The sequence below is a fragment of the Ictalurus furcatus genome, chromosome 5, assembly GCF_023375685.1.
Source record: "Ictalurus furcatus strain D&B chromosome 5, Billie_1.0, whole genome shotgun sequence".
NCBI classification, from domain to species: domain Eukaryota; kingdom Metazoa; phylum Chordata; class Actinopteri; order Siluriformes; family Ictaluridae; genus Ictalurus; species Ictalurus furcatus.
Window position 1 is genome coordinate 27,280,986 of NC_071259.1, and position 16,237 is coordinate 27,297,222.

The window sequence follows — 16,237 nt, forward strand, 5'->3', positions numbered from 1 at the left end:
AATGAGATTGGAGCAGGGGCGGCCATGGGGAGAGATGAGCGTGGACTGGCTGCCATGGAACTGCTGCGTGTGTTTGCGGAGAGCCACCGGCGGCCGGACAGTGCGTGTGGAGGTGCGGGCCGAGAGCCGGCCGCTCAGAGACGACTTCATCATCCTCTATGCCCCCAGTCGGGCACCACCATGCCTGCTCAGACTGGTGGGGGCGTAGAGAGAGAGAGAGAGAGAGAGAGAGAGAGAGAGCGCGAGAGAGAGAATATCGCGGTCGCTCCATCCTCCAGGGATGATTAAACCCTCCTCAGGCAGCGTCTCCTCCTCCCCTCCCCCTCATAGCAAGTTGATTTGTGCGGAAAGTGCTTTTTGATGTGCTAGTCAATGCAGCTCTGGAGTTTGTCTCCGAGTGTCTGTAGTGTCGGGTTACGTGTGCGTTGGGAAAGTAAAAGAAGGCAAAGAGATTGTTTGTTTGTTTGTTTGTTTAACCATTATTCAACTTAGTTGTTTTGTTGTGCATGCAGCTTTTGGTTGTTTGTGGTGTTGGAATCGAACCAGGGCAGGGAGTGAGATATGTGTGTGTAGCATGGAGCAGCAGTGATGGTGATGATGCTGGAATACAGAATGAGTCTGTCTTTATGCATGCTGGAGTGTGTGTGTGTGTGTGTGTGTTTGTGGATTTCAGTATCTGCTGTCGCATAGCGCGCAGTCAGATTCTCCCACCGCTGTAATGCTCTTTGAGTGTGTGTGGGTGTTTGTGTGTGTGTGTGTACATAGGATTTGAACTCTGACACTGCAATAGTCTGTGCCTCTGCAGCCCGTGGCCTGTACTCTGGCTCGGCCATCCATCAGTGTGTGTTTGTAGTGTACTTCATACGACTGAGTTTGGACTGAAACCGTGCACCGCACTGCTGCGCGTCTCTAACGTGACTGTACTCTCGCTGCCATTCAGATGCTGTGTTTGTGTAAAACGATTCCGAGCCTGAATCTCCATGTTGTGTCTGTATGATCAGTGTATAAAGTTCTGCACACCGCTTGGCTTTGCAGAGAGATTCACTTCGGGGTGCACCGATCATTCATGTTATCAGTATTTGCCCAATATTTGTCCTGTACGTACCTGTATTTATCTGCTGATAAAGATGAATTTTTGCCAGACAGTGTATACTATATAGTAGGGGAAGTGTATACACTGATATCTGGGTCATTCCTTATGTGTTACCATTTGGACGTCAAGGGATTACATGGCTTATGGTGCAAGGAGGTTATCCTGAATACATATACACTCACTGGTCACTTTAATAGGAATACCTGTACACCTGCTCATTTATGCAGTGATGTGGTCTTCTGCTGTTGTAGCTCATCCACCTCAAGGGTTGATGTGTTGTGCGTTCGGAGATGCTTTTCTGCTCACCACGGTTGTAAAGAACGCGTATGGGAGGTACTACAGACTTCCTGTCAGCTCAAACCCGTCTGGTCATTCTCCTCTGATCTCTCTTTTATCAACAAGGTGTTTCAGCCTGCAGACCCTCCGCACACCGGAGGTTTTTTGTTTTTCGCACCATTCTGTGTAAACTCTAGAGAGTGGTGTGTGTGAGAGAGAGAGAGGAAAATCCCAGGAGATTAGCAGTTTATGAAATACTCACTCAAACCAGCCCATCTGGCTCCGACAACCATACTACGGTTAAAGTCACAGAGATCATGCTTCCCCCCCCCCCATTCTGATGTTTGCTGTAAACATTAACTGACGCGCTTGACTCGTATCTGCATGATTTTTGCCTTGTGCTGCTGCCACATGATTGGCTCATTAGATAATGGGCTTCATGAATGGGCAGACGTACAGGTGTTCCTAATAAAGAGGACTGTTCTATTCTTCAGAGGAAATTAATTATGGGTTTACTCCATTTTGTTAGGAAGCATGGCTACAAGACATGGGTACATGGGAACATAACAAGATGGGAATAAGAAGGCCAAATTATCTCGTATCAGCAAATTTATCTAATTATCGATGTGGTGAAGTTTTCTGTAAGGCGCTGTTTATGGAACAACGTTGTTCTTCGTGGTTTTTAAGTAACAAGCTGCGCTTTTTATGCCTTAATAAATCTGGAGTTTTTAGCTGCTATAATATAAACGATAAGTTGTTCGGTGGACATTCCTCAAGATTAAATGTAACCGTAAAAGGATAAAACATACAATGTGGGGGGTTTTTAATGAAAAAATTGTAATCATTGGCAAACACTTGTCGTGTAAGATGGGTGGGTGGGTGGGGGAGGGGGGAATACTGACTGAAACATTGAAATATTTGTGAAATATTCACGAAAATCATAGTTTATTGAGGAAGTTTTCAGTAGGAGATCGTAGTCATGTGTTTATTTTGTTCTTATGGTAGATGTATGACCGGGGTCATACACAGAAACACACAGACATGTACTGTACAATGACAAGAGTGGCTTCAGTTAGTAATATTGGAAATACCGCATATGACGAATGACCCTGATATTAGTAAATCCTGTATAATATTAGATGATATTTTGCAGTATATTGCGCTGCATTTCCATTGCGTAAGGGCACGGAAGCAGGTGTGCGTGGCTCCGTGTCCCTCAGGTAGAAAGTGAATTTTTAGCTTTGCCAGCTGTGTTTGTGTTTGTGTGCTGTAGCCTTTTTATGGCCTTACACTGGCCTTGACATGTTATTTATGTGATGTTTGCTGAGAGATCCATGTTTCCTGCTTGATCAGCGTCCGCGCCGGAGTGCTCTCACTCCTTCTTCTTCAGTCTCACAGCTTTGCCACTAATGCAGGCACGCAAAACGAGCAAGATACAAGGTTGGACATCAGGTGTGTGATTAGTTAAGACTGGAGCCATGGGAATTACCATCTGTAATGATGTTTTGTATGAGTGGGTGTGCACGTTTCAGGTTTCTAGGTTACTTGCTATGTACATATGTACTATTTAGGCTACGTGTGTCTGTGTGCGTGTGATACGATTGCAGCAGCTCTGTGTATTTTGTGTAGACATAGTCAAATGCTAGGTAGTGTAGACTGCAGAGGTCTGTGCTAATACGCTGGGCTTCTCCTGCATTGTGGATGATGTAGCAGGAACATAACACATAAACACACACACACACACACATACACACACACCTGCCAGTCTGCAGCAGTAGAGGTAGAGAGATACTGTTGTGTTTATAGGTATCATGAGATTATAGCATTAAGCCCTAATTCTATCCAGAGATCATGTATTTCCAAATTAGTCAATCCTTTGGAAGCAGCGCAGTGCATTAAATCATGCTCATACTGGTCATGAGCTTCAGTTAATGTTCACATCAAACATCAGAATGCAGGAAAAAAGTGATCTCAGTGAATTTGACCATGGCATGGTAGTTGGTGCCAGATGGGCTGGTTTGAGTATTTCAGAAACTGCTGATCTCCTGTGTTTTTGTTCACGCACAACAGTCTATAGAGTTTACACTGAATAGTGTGTGTGTGGGGTAGTGGTGGAGGGGAAACGACACCTCCATTGAGCGGCAGTTTTGCAGGTGGAAAAGCCTTGTTGTTGTTGGAGGTCAGAGAAGAATTGCCAGGCAGGTTTGAGCAGACAGGAAGGCTCCAGTAACTCAACCATGCTGAGCAGAAAAGCATCTCACTGAACGTTGAGGGTGCTGGGCTACAAAAGCAGAAACACCACATTGGGTTCCTGTCAGCCAAGAACAGGAATCTGAGGCTACATTGGGAACAGGTTCACCGGAACTAGAATATTTGCTCTTTTTTCAAACTGTCCAGTTTTTAGTGAGCCTCTGTTTGCGTGATATTATGCAGTGCACTGCTGCCACATCATTGGCCGATCGGATAGTTCCATGAATATGCACGTGTACATCATGAAGTGTATAAAAAATCAGCCTTGTCCAGGAAGCAAAAAGAATAAAAATCTGCAAGATAAGTGTCTGTCAGCTTGGCTCAGTGCCACATACATGTGCTTGTGAGCGCTGCAGGGATTCGAGCAGCCTGAGCACCATGCTGGAGACCAGAGACCTGACCTTATTCTGATTACTTTCCTTAAGTAAGAGCTGAGAGCTGCGCTCTTGAGCACTGGGGTTTCTGGGTTAGTTCTCAAGATGGGGAGAGAGAGAGAGAGAGAGAGAGAGAGAACGAACGAACTGAAGTACAAACTTTTTACGGAAGCGGTGGCATTTAAAAAGAACCCCAATGTGTCTGTCGAGAAACCAGTTCAAAATGGTGACCTTAACAGATTAGTATGCTAATATTTTATTTTTATTTTTTTAAACCTTAATTGTGACTTTGGGAACAAAATTCCAAATCTGAAGTTCACTATCCAAAACCTGGCAAAGTGACATTTTACACTCAATTTTTATCTAGCTTTTAGATTTTCCATCTAGAACATCTTGGTAATCTGGTGTTTTGTTGTGACATTCAAAAGGAGGGAGGGTCATTACATAACCAGTTGTGTTATGTGGTTAGTTCTGAGAAAAGGTTTTAGTTTGTGCAGTCTAGATTATAAAGCTGAGTTATATAACGCTTTATAAATATTTTTGTGTGAAGCTTCTATTTCTTCCTTCTGTTGATGCAGCTGTTGGAAGTAAGATGATTAGTTGAGAGATTTAGGGGTCTTTTTTTAGTGGTCATACATTTTTAATAGAACCACCTGCAGTAGGTGAGCATACACTTGTAGTGTTTGACTGTGGAGTTTGAGAAGGACTCGCATTGGGGATGTTGGTGTGGAGTTTGAGATGGTCATGTTTTGCGGTGGCACTCCGATTGTTGAGTTTGAGATGGTCATGTTTTGCGGTGGTACTCAGATTGTGGAGTTTGAGATGGTCATGTTTTCCGGTGGTACTCTGATTGTGAAGTTTGAGATGGTCATGTCTTGCCATGGTACTCTGTGGAGTTTGAGATGGTCATGTCTTGCCGTGGTACTCTGATTGTGGAGTTTGAGATGGTCATGTTTTGCCGTGGTACTCTGATTGTGAAGTTTGAGATGGTCATGTCTTGCCGTGGTACTCTGATTGTGGAGTTTGAGATGGTCATGTTTTGCCGTGGTACTCTGATTGCGGAGTTTGAGATGCTCATTTTTTCCGATGGTACTCTGATTGTGGAGTTTGAGATGCTCATTTTTTCCGATGGTACTCTGATTGCGGAGTTTGAGATGCTCAGGTTTCGCTGTGGTACTCTGATTGCGGAGTTTGAGATGCTCATTTTTTCCGATGGTACTCTGATTGCGGAGTTTGAGATGCTCATTTTTTCCGGTGGTACTCTGATTGCGGAGTTTGAGTGGATCGTGTTTTGTAGTGGTACACTGATGGAAGAGTTTGTGTATGATACTGGGTTTGTGATTGGCTCCCAGGTCATCATATTGACACAGATGTCTGTCTGCTTATCTGGGAACATTGGCACCCTCGAGCTGTGTATGTGCGTGTGTGTGTCTTTGTGTGTATGAGTAGTTTTTGATTTGAGAACTGTAGCTTTGTTCACAGAGGACACAAGGGCAGCAGTACAGTCAAATTAGTTCACATAAAATCATTCTGGAGTGTTCCATCTCTCCCTCTCTCTCTCTCTCTCCCTCACTCACTCTGTACCAAATTGATCTCATTAAAAACACAAAAATGTCCATGAACTTGTGTAAAACAAAGAGACAGCAGGACCATCCATCAGACTGTACTGCTACCAATAGTACATCCCTTTTCCTTTCATCTGCACTGCTTTGGTCAATACAGGAAAAATATTGAACAAGTGCTCTGTTTGAGTTATTTTAAATAATTTGAATATAAAGAACACTGGAGTTTTGTTGTTTTGTCTCTTTAGTCCTGCTCGTTAGATTCTCAATGAAATCATGACTAGGAAGTGAAAGTGCAGCCCAAATATGAGGATAATAACATCTATGTTGGGGAAATCAAACAGGAATCACATCCCTGTTACACATAGGCCCGAAACCGAGAGGACCATAAGTGAATATATTAACCTATTATTAAATAAAATGGCTGTGTTTAGGCTTACCTAATCTTGTATTCTTGTTCGATCAATCACTCTGGTACAGCTTGATCTTTGTCTCATCTGTCTTGTCCAGACTTTACTCAACAAATCTGCATTTTAAATACCAAACCTGGACGTTTGGTTCTTGGGCCTTTCCGGTGGTTCATACTTTTCTTCATGGCAATCTCCCAAGCATATATAGAATATCTATATCCACATTGATGTTTTTAATTTGTTTAGCATTTTTTTTTCTTTATGAATGGAAATCATCCTTCAGTTGTTCACTACTGTCATCTACCAGTCATTTTCACTAACTTTTGGTCCCTCAAGTTTAGATATGGCTGTTATTCTTATTCTTATGTAACACTGTGTCAAGCAAATAAAGGTGTGGAGCTAATTTCAGGGCTGGGAAATGTAAATAGAATAAATGAATGAAGAAAAAACTATTTAGATCCATTATGTGGCATTTTGAGTAGTCATTTTGTTTTAGGTATCTTTGAAATTATATGATAGGTTTAGGTCTATAAATACTTTCTGCTTAAAAAACCTGGAGTAGAGGGACAAAACAACAAAAATTACTACTTTCAATTGACTGGCTACATTATATGTTTTTGTTTTACAGTGATGTAAAATGAATAACTAAACAAAAGCTTCAATGGAGTTCAGAATGTACAAATCTTGCTATGAGACCATGAGCACTGGTCCAGCCTAATGCAAATACCCCTGTGTGCTGCCACTCATACATATTCACAACCAGTGAGTAATATTTCGTTTGTAAGTCATTAAGATGATATTAATATTCGTATGTTTCTCTACAGAGCTCAGGAATGGAGGAGACTGTGTGGGAGCAGTACACTGTGACTCTACAGCGGGTAAGGCTTGTTATGCTTTATTTTCATGTGTTATTCCTATTCTCTTTCCTCCATTCCAACTGTCTTATCAGTTTATGTGTCAGGCAGGCATGCTGCGAATTTCTGCTTTCCTTTTCCTGGCTCTCTCAGAGATCCAGCTCCATTTATCTGTCCTCTAGCCACACAGGAAAAGCTCTTCTCATCTTCAGGATTAGAAATCACCCAGCTGGCCAGAGCTTTTCACAACCACCCATGTAAACACACGCATCCATTTCCTGTCCAACTATTTCCTGCCATCTTCATGTATAATATATTGAGGAAGTGGTTAAGCATGTTGACATGTGCAGTGGGTGTTCCACATCAAGGGGGATCTTGTTCTTTCTCAGGAACATGGTGACCAGGGCAGAGGGAGGAAGCAGTTGCAGGATGCAGTTTGAAATTGGGGAGGTTTGGACTGAGCAGGAAGCTGGCAGAGTTCACAGCGATTTCCCATGACGGCTTTTAAAATCCCTATTTATCCGCCTAATCAATAGTCTGCACTTATCATAGTGTTGCTAGACTGTCAGGTTTTGCTCCAGTTTTACACTCACTCTAATCTTACTGACCAATGAAAATGTTTCGAGTCAACACCATGTCTCTTTCCATACTGTAAATACATACATAAATGTCTTGCTCAAGGGCATGATGGAGGTCTTATTGGAACAGCAGGGTGATCTATAACCAGCAGCCTGATACCTTGTTACTTTCCCCATAGAACAAAGCTAGGATTTGAGCGAGAAGATTATTTGGTTGGTTATTTTTCTGCTTTAACACACCTACTAAACTATTGCATTTATTCATCTTCAGTAACCACGGTTGTGGTGGATCAGGAGCCGATCGGGAACTGGGTGCGAGGTGGGACTATGCCCTGGATGGAATGACAGACTGTCTCAGGGCGTTCCTTACATTTACACACTCACTCACATCTAAGGGCAATTTAGGATAGTTGGGAGGTGGGTGGGAGCTTGAATACCTGGAGGAAACACGGAGATGTTAAAAACATGCAAAATGCAAACAATAACCCAAGTTATTGTTCAACACAAGTTCAGGATCAAACTGGGGACCGTGTAGTGGCGAGGTGGCAACACTACCTGCTGTCCCACCATGCCGTACTAAACCAAATCATGTGTGTTAGAGCATGGAAACCACCAAACAGTACTGGACCTTGGCTCTCCAGTAGTTGACTGGTGCACCTATGCCTGAAAGGTATAGTCAGCTATTTTTGTGGGAGTTAAATCAGTCAAAGTTAACTGGATTGAAACTCAGATTTTCAAAGCAGTACAACCCCAGTGTTCTTTTCAACATCACACCACCAAAACACATGCACAAATGCTGTACAGACACTTCTTTTGAATGATTAGATATTATTTTAATTATAGTTTTTTTACTCACTGAGCTATACATCAGCAGTAAAAGATCTGCCACAGTTGTACCATTTACCATCCTCCCAATCTCGTCGTTACGTTCTCTGCTGACCTAATTAAGCTTGAAGAGATTAGTTTTGGTCTGGTTGGGAGTAATAGACAGTCATTATGCTGTATTTCCCAACGTACAGCTCTAAAATGATACTGCAAATTGCTTGCTGCAGACAGTGAGGCTGTTTGTTGGGAGCAGGGCAGTGATAAAGTGCAGGCCAGAGCTGGGTTTTGTACCGATGCCACCTTGCAGTGGGTTTGAACAGGAGATTAATGCTGCCAGTGTGTTCAGATATTGCCTAAAGCACAAATCTTGTCTAACTGCTCGACCATCACACTGCCTAACTGCCTCACCATTTCTGGTTATTAGAATCTTAATGTCTTCCTGTATCACTGTCTTAATATCTGTGATCTATGATTTGATCAGGGCAAGAGACATTACAGTAGGAGAGCTTTAAACTTGAGAGCAGTTTCCTTCTCCTCATATTTCCATTCTGTCTCTAAGGACTCCAAGATGGGGTTTGGAATTGCTGTGTCTGGTGGCAGAGACAATCCCAACGTAGACAGCGGTGAGACATCCATCATCGTGTCTGATGTCCTGCAGGGAGGCCCAGCTGATGGCTTACTGTAGTACGTCTCCTCTCTTTTTCTGGTCTCACACGTCAGAAACCTCTCAGACTGGGGCCAGGCATCAACCCCAACCTGGTACCTTCAGTTTGCTCTGAAAAAAAGAATTTGATTGTATGTTTTTGTGCTGTTTGGCAGTGAGAATGACCGGGTTATACAGGTCAACAGCATTCCCATGGAGAACGTGTCTCATTCCTTTGCTGTACAGCAACTCCGAAAATGTGGGAAAGTGGCTAAAATAGTAAGTCGTCTTCTAAGAAATTCGGTGTAAATCTTGCTTGGTTCTGGCACACCTCTGCGGCTTTTTCTAAGCATCATACCTGTTGAAATGGGATTTTATATTGGATTAACACCTGTTTTCTTACAGACTGTGAAAAGACCTCGCAAAGTTGCCGTCCTCAAGCGTCCTCCTTCCCCAGACAGGGACAGCCGGGACTACAACCTGTCCAGCTACTACCCTGAAGATAACCGCAGCACACACAGTGACCCAGATTCGGATTACCCCAGGGGCAACGGTGGACTGGGCTACCCGCGTGGACCAGAGCGGCACCGTGGCACCTTGGAGCAGGAGTACCGCAGCCGGGGTCGCAGCACAGACAGATCACCCAGCCCAGATAGGAACTACCGCAGGGATGGGAGCCGGGGACGGAGCCTGGACCGCAGTGTCAGCCCTGAGCCACGCTACCATGGGCAGCAGAGCCGTGGCCACGGGGCTGGTTACGGAGGCGGGGGCAGTCCAGCGCCAGGCTACGACTCGAAGAGATATGAGCCGGACAGGATGATGAGGAGTTACAGCAGAGATCAGTTGCAGAAGGACTCACCTTCACCTAGTAGGGGGCGTGAGAGAGATCAAGGTTACCAGGAGCCGCTGGAGCCACCGGTCAATGTCCTGCTTGTGAAAAACAGGCCCAATGAGGGTGAGACTTTACTCAAAAATGTTACTTAGGTCCAGTCCTGGAGTCCTATGAATGGCAGCTAATTCGCTAGGGAGGTGAATTTAGGAATATAGTGAAAGTAGTCCTCCTTTATTTCCAGGCCTCTGGTGACAGTTTAGTGTTTGATGTTTCTCAGATTTAACAGCAGCTAATCGTCAAGCTCTTTGTAAGCTGGATCAGGTGTATTTTAGCACGGGAAGTGCTGAGCTGTGCAGTGGTGTGTTCCCTGGGGAACACAGTTGTTCATTTATGACGACCAGTTTTAAGAAAATAGGTCTACAACATTTTTGCAAAGGTGGTTATTATGCAAGCGCTCTCTCTCTCTCTCTGGTGTCCCGTGCACCTGGATAGAGATTTTATCTCAGCTGGCAATGAGGATATTTTAATCTGATTTATATTTGGCCAAGCGATTGGCAGGAAGCGAACTTGTCTTGTGATTCTGCTTGTAACGCCCTGTCTCCCCTCATCTTTTCACCAGCGGTTCACAGCATGTAGTCTGAGCCACTGGCAACGCACTCAGTACCACTCCATCTCATTACAGCTGTAGAAAAGGCCACTGTTTGTTCAACCCTCACTGAGATCTATGTGCTCTGAAAGTACACTGAAGGTTGTGGGGAAAAGCTGCTAAGGTGCTGCTAAGATCGTTACATAATTGGTTGTGTGCTGTACGTGGTTTTGAATTTAGAGCCATAAATGTTTTCAGAATCAGGAAAGGCCGTCATATCATTCTCCTGCTGTAAGTAACAGTCGCCTTGTGCCACGAGAGAAAATAAAAACGCCAGACTCTAGAATATCTTTTACTGTATATGTGATGCAAGGGCAGAAAATAGCTGTTCATAGAACATAGAAATGTCAGAGCTGAAATGGTAAACAACAGCTTGCACCAGGCAGCAACTTGATGCTTATTTTATTGGACAGTTTCTTTTTTCATTTAGCATACCATTGGATAATAAATGATCTACAGGAAATGGAAAGCTTTATTGAGGCTGTTCAGTCAGTACTCTACATTTTGGCTTGATTTGATTGGCTTTCAGTCCCTGGCTGTTTGTTGGACTTTGGTGGCATTTGCCTCAGGGTTTGCTGGGCTGTAGTCATGCCAAGTCCTTAATGATGTAGTCCTTGTGGTTAAGGTCAGGATTAACTAAACAGTGAGTAACTGAAGTTTCAATCTTTTCTTAAAGAGTATGGTCTTCGGTTGGGCAGCCAGATTTTCATCAAGGAGATGACCAGCACAGGACTGGCTGCCAGAGACGGGAACCTGCAAGAGGGTGACATCATTCTCAAGGTACCCATCAGACATATTGGAGTTAATTTTCTGTCAATAAGTCATTTTAACACTTTAACAGTTAATCTGTTACTGTGACTATAACTCGAGTATGTCAGGTACAGTCTATTTACTGAAACAATAATCCCAATTTATGTCTTTAAATTATTCTTGGTGCATTTACAAATCAGTGGTTACTCTGCCAAAGCACAGAACACCTCAAAGTTTTTGACAAACATTTCACTATTAGACCATTTTGAATGTAAAACTCCATAAATAGTTCACAATACAGCGACATTGCAAGCTTCATTGCACAATTTCAAATTTATGCCCAGATCTGCACATGTGCACTGGGGGGGAAAAAAGTACATTAATTCTCATTCATGTCTCACTAGGATCACACATGAAAGTGGAGGTCTTACGCCATGTTTTTGTGTCCAAACAGTCCTGAAATAAAGCATATCTGTGTCACATTAAGGCAGGTTTTGTGTCACTTCAGCCTGGTTGTGTTAATGTAGACTATAATAATCCGATAAGATCTGAGGAGGCGGGGCTGAACAAAACTATGACCCATGTCTACAAACTGTTAAACCTCTCCATGCAAAGTCTGCATTGGGATATATAAAGTATGACCTGAATATGTGAAAATCGATTTGCACGAGAGAAGCATTCACATATATGGGTGAAATGGCACATGTAAAACGATCTAGAAATTTTTCAGTTTTATATAAAATTACAACCTTTCACATTCACATAGGATTTTTGACGCAGAACCGTCACAGATAGACAGTGTTTCCTTCACACCACAGATTATTTGTCCGTGCTTTTCTTCTCATCTTCTTTCTTTGGGTCTTTTATGGATTTTATAGATTTTTAAAAAGTTTTTGTATTAAAAAAAAAAAAAAACAGCATGAAGCCACTTAGCAATACCTTTAACTAGTTTGTTTGCTGTGGGACAGATTAACGGGACGGTGACGGAGAACCTTTCTTTGAGTGATGCGGGGAAGCTGATCGAGAAGTCTCGAGGGAAACTTCAGCTGGTGGTGCAGAGGGACCACAGGCAGATCCTGGTCCGCATCCCGGCCCTGGCAGACAGCGACTCCGAGCCTGACGGTGAGTACACTCTGGAGCGGATCATTGATTGACGCGATTTATTTTGTGCTATCTTATACTGGACCGGCCATCTCCGTAGCTCATTAATTCAGCTTTACAAGCATCGCTATATTAAACTTTTATTCATATGGCCCATTTACTACCTGGACTGGAGCTATAATTTTAAATGATGTCAGCACAACAGAAACACAAGTATTCAGTGTGGTTTGATTCCGGGTGCCATGATTCGATTCTGAAACGGTTTTCTGCAATCAAATAACACATCTTAGCAAGTGAAAATATCTTAAATATGAGCAAATTTATTATTATTCCTCCTGATTTTAGATGCTTTTACTCCTTTTAAGCTTTCTTTCTAAAGCAGATAATTTAACTTCTACCCAGAAATAAATGCTTAAAATTTGAAAGATTTTTTAAAAATATATCTTTTAGAAATTTTACACTATATTATCAATTTTAATCTTGACAGTGTTTTTTTTTATACTTGGTTTATTGTAATCTTATAATAGGAAAGACCATGTAAATTTGTCTATATTCAGGATATTCAGATGTTTTTACTTGCCAAGATGGTGATTTTTGCAGCGTTCTCAATGCAGTCTCAAGTCTATACACGATGGATTAAAACAAAATTAAAAAAATTATACATTTAAAGCAAAAATTAAAATGTTTTACTTTGGCTCCAGCTAAGCAAAAGCCCTGGAGCTTGCAATTGACCTCCTTTTATTATGACCTGCTTCACAACAGTGTTTTTTTTTTTCATTGAAAATATAAATGTAAAAAAATTTGATTAGGGACAACTGTACGTCGATACAGAATTGTTTAAAGAGAGAATAGAAGTGCATCAAAGAATCAATTTTTTTTTTTCTCACCCCTAAAAAAAAAATACTCTGATTAAAGAATGGTGAAGCCTAGCATTCAAAGCTCCAGGGTCTGGTTATTATATCACAATACTAATGCTAATTATAATCGGGTTGTGCCTTTGATATTCCAATGAGTGTTTTTAAATAGATTTAAATCAGCATTCTTAGTCTGTGATGTTTGATCTGTTCAGCCTGCTGCATCATGATGTAATTAACCTGATCCGTCTGTTTTATATTAAATCAGGTAAATATCATACACATACTGTATATGCTAGATACATTTCTTGAAATATATGACTTATACATGTGTGTATTCGTGGGTTCTCAGTATCAGTGGCCGCCCATGGTCACAATTTCAACCGTTTTATGCTTCTCGTTATTATTTGCTTCATTATTCTTGGACCCCCTGAGCAGGTTGATAGCCAGAGAGCTGCACTGATCTGAAAATGTACTGGTTCTACAAGAGCAATTTCTGTTCTTTTTTATTTTACAGATAATATGTCATACTTTTAGCAGAAGGACGTCAGAGACACTGCAGCACACACTGTCCGGTTACCATTAATCTTTATTATTGACTTGTGCCTTAGCTGAATTGTAAAGCTTACAAGCCCATGCACTTAATATATTTGTGAAACCCCTACGTTTTGTGCACATATATTTTTGCTAACAGTTTTTAATATCCGTCCTAATCAATAAACTATTTTATCCATTGTTAATCCTGTGTGTTGACTTATTTTCCTTTTGGTAAATAAAAGCCAGTGGGAGAGGACTATATCTTTTTATTTATTTATTTTTTCGATGTTCACAAAAACATGTTTATTACTGTTGCAACTATTAGCAGGAAAGATGATGTAGCATACTCTCATAGTCAAGCAACACTGATGTGAGTACTATACTGTAATATGCTCACTGCAGTGTGTGCTGTTTACCACAATGTAACATCTAAGCTTTTGTTCTGTGCCTCGACTGTGGACTGTGGCTTTCCCCAAATACTCACAAGGAATGTTAGTTTTGGGGTCAGACATGTTTCTAAGGGCAAAACAAAGCTTTAGGACTTCCTCAGAATCTCTTGGTTTTGTTGTAGGGGTGGAAGTCTGATAAGTAGGGCAGAGGTCATGTGACCAATATAGCATAGATTATATATGTGAAGATTACTACTGGTTGAAAATGTCTCTCTATGTTACCTGTATATGGTTAACTGTTTAGAAGATTTTCAGGCAGGTTTTAACCCCTGACCTTTACTAAATAACAGCTGACTTCCAACAGAGGTGATGTGTTTACTTGTAAGCCTCTCAATGTGTAATCCCTAATTACCAGTCTACAAACGATCACATGATTGGATTAATCATCATCTGTGGGTGTGTGTGTGGGTGTGTGTGTTTTCTTACTATTTTCTATGGTGTCTTGTGTGTGTATTTTCTGTCTCTCTGTTAATTATCGAGTGTGTATGCCTGTGGTGTGTGTATGCGAGGGACATGTACAGTAGATGTTTATATGTAGTGGTGTGATGTAAATAGCCAGACATGACAGAAGAGATGGTTTTGGAATGGAGTGACCGTACGGCTCTCTTATCTCTCCCTTCTTGGAAGTTTTTTTTCTTCTTTTTTTTTTCTTGTGTGTCCTACAGGCTGTAATTACATCTCCACCCAACAGTTTCGTTTTTACACATCTCTAATTTAAAAACAAAAAACAAAACAGTGGACTCATTCTCTCTCATATATGCACACTCATTTAGCAGTTAAAACAGTTATTAAGTTAAATAATTTTCAGTAGGGATGCACCGATCCCATTTTCACGTTTAAATCCAATACTGATATTAAGATATTAACACACTTAAAAAAAACAAAAAAAACAATCCAACTCTTTCAAGTCGTTTATGCGAAACGTAGGCACGACAATTTGTTATGCTTGTATTTGGTAAATATCCTAATTTACATGTAGGGCCAGTGAGTCAATAAAATATTGTAGGCATATTATCCAACCACTTAGTACAAGGGAGTGTGTCTAGTAGCCTGTCAATCATGTTGCTTGCCAATTCAGAATACTCTGCCTCTTACACATTCAGAGGATCTGGACTAGACAGCTCACATGTACTGAAGGGGCATGGTTAAAGGTCAAACATCTGCAGAAGGGTTGTGTTTGTTTGGATTTAGCATTTCAGAAAGTCACTGCTAACTATACCTTTTAGCACGTTTAACAAGAGACATCACGAAGCAGCTTTACAAAAATCTGGATGTAGATTTAGATCCCTGTTGAGCAAACTAGAGCTGACAGTGGCAAGGAAAAACTCCATGAGAAGGCATGACGACGAAACCTTGAGAAGAACCAGAAAGCCCGTCCTCTTCAGGTTTAGGTTTCTGCTAAGTGTGTTTAAAATGATGTTCAGTATGAGAATATAATGAATAAGAGTGCTGGGATGAACACAGGACAGTCTTTATGATTACAACAGTTGTATTTAGGTACAAGTCTACAATGTCCAGGTGAGATTGTCCCCTGAAGCAAAGGCCTCTCTCTTTCTGGCATAAAGTCAGTCAGTGTATCATGTCGGAACATTTAAAAGCTGCCATTTTAGTACGAGATCTACTTGTACTCAGTATCAGATTGGTGCATCCCTATGGTTACACGTTAATGACCGCTACTAGTGGACACATTATTTCTATTTCTGTATTTTCTTATTTAGTGCTCCACTTAGGCCTGCACAGATGCTCTTGGCTGGTATCTATGGCTGTGTGTGTGTGTGTGTGTGTGTGTGTGTGTGTGTGTGTCTTGTGCCAAGTAACAGAGTGTGTTTTAGGCACGCTGCACTGGCCACCGCTGGCACTGTGAGGAGCTGAAGAGTTCTCTTAAAGCAGCGGACATGCTCTTAGGTTCACCAGCAGCACCCAGCCACACAGTAACTCCCTCCCTCTCTCTATCTCTGTCTCGCACCCTTTTCTTTCATCTGATCAGTGTCCTTGTGTTTCTCTTTCTGCTTGTCACACAATCACTCTTACCTTGCTTCGTATCTCTGGATTGAATATCGTACCTAACTCCTCTGGTCCGAATATCTGCTTCATATCGGTGCCGTTTGTTAACCCGTCTCTAATTAACAGGAATTTTCTGAACTACCCTGGAAAAAGTAGAGCTTTACTATATGATACATGGAGATTGCCTGGAACAAAATAG

At 41.8% G+C, this 16,237-nt stretch overlaps 1 protein-coding gene across 4 annotated transcripts in view; it reads left to right on the forward strand.

Annotated features, from left to right (window-relative positions):
- The window catches only part of LOC128608109 (tight junction protein ZO-2), a 57,565-nt gene that overhangs the window by 25,997 nt on the left and 15,331 nt on the right, over positions 1 to 16,237 (forward strand). For all 4 annotated transcript variants that reach the window (XM_053625553.1, XM_053625549.1, XM_053625550.1 and 1 more), the window contains 6 exons: positions 6,790 to 6,843; positions 8,782 to 8,906; positions 9,042 to 9,144; positions 9,271 to 9,820; positions 11,020 to 11,123; positions 12,062 to 12,215. In XM_053625553.1, the coding sequence (XP_053481528.1) occupies positions 6,799 to 6,843; positions 8,782 to 8,906; positions 9,042 to 9,144; positions 9,271 to 9,820; positions 11,020 to 11,123; positions 12,062 to 12,215 (1,081 nt within the window). In that variant the 5' untranslated portion in view covers positions 6,790 to 6,798. The remainder of the gene's footprint in view (positions 1 to 6,789; positions 6,844 to 8,781; positions 8,907 to 9,041; positions 9,145 to 9,270; positions 9,821 to 11,019; positions 11,124 to 12,061; positions 12,216 to 16,237) is intronic.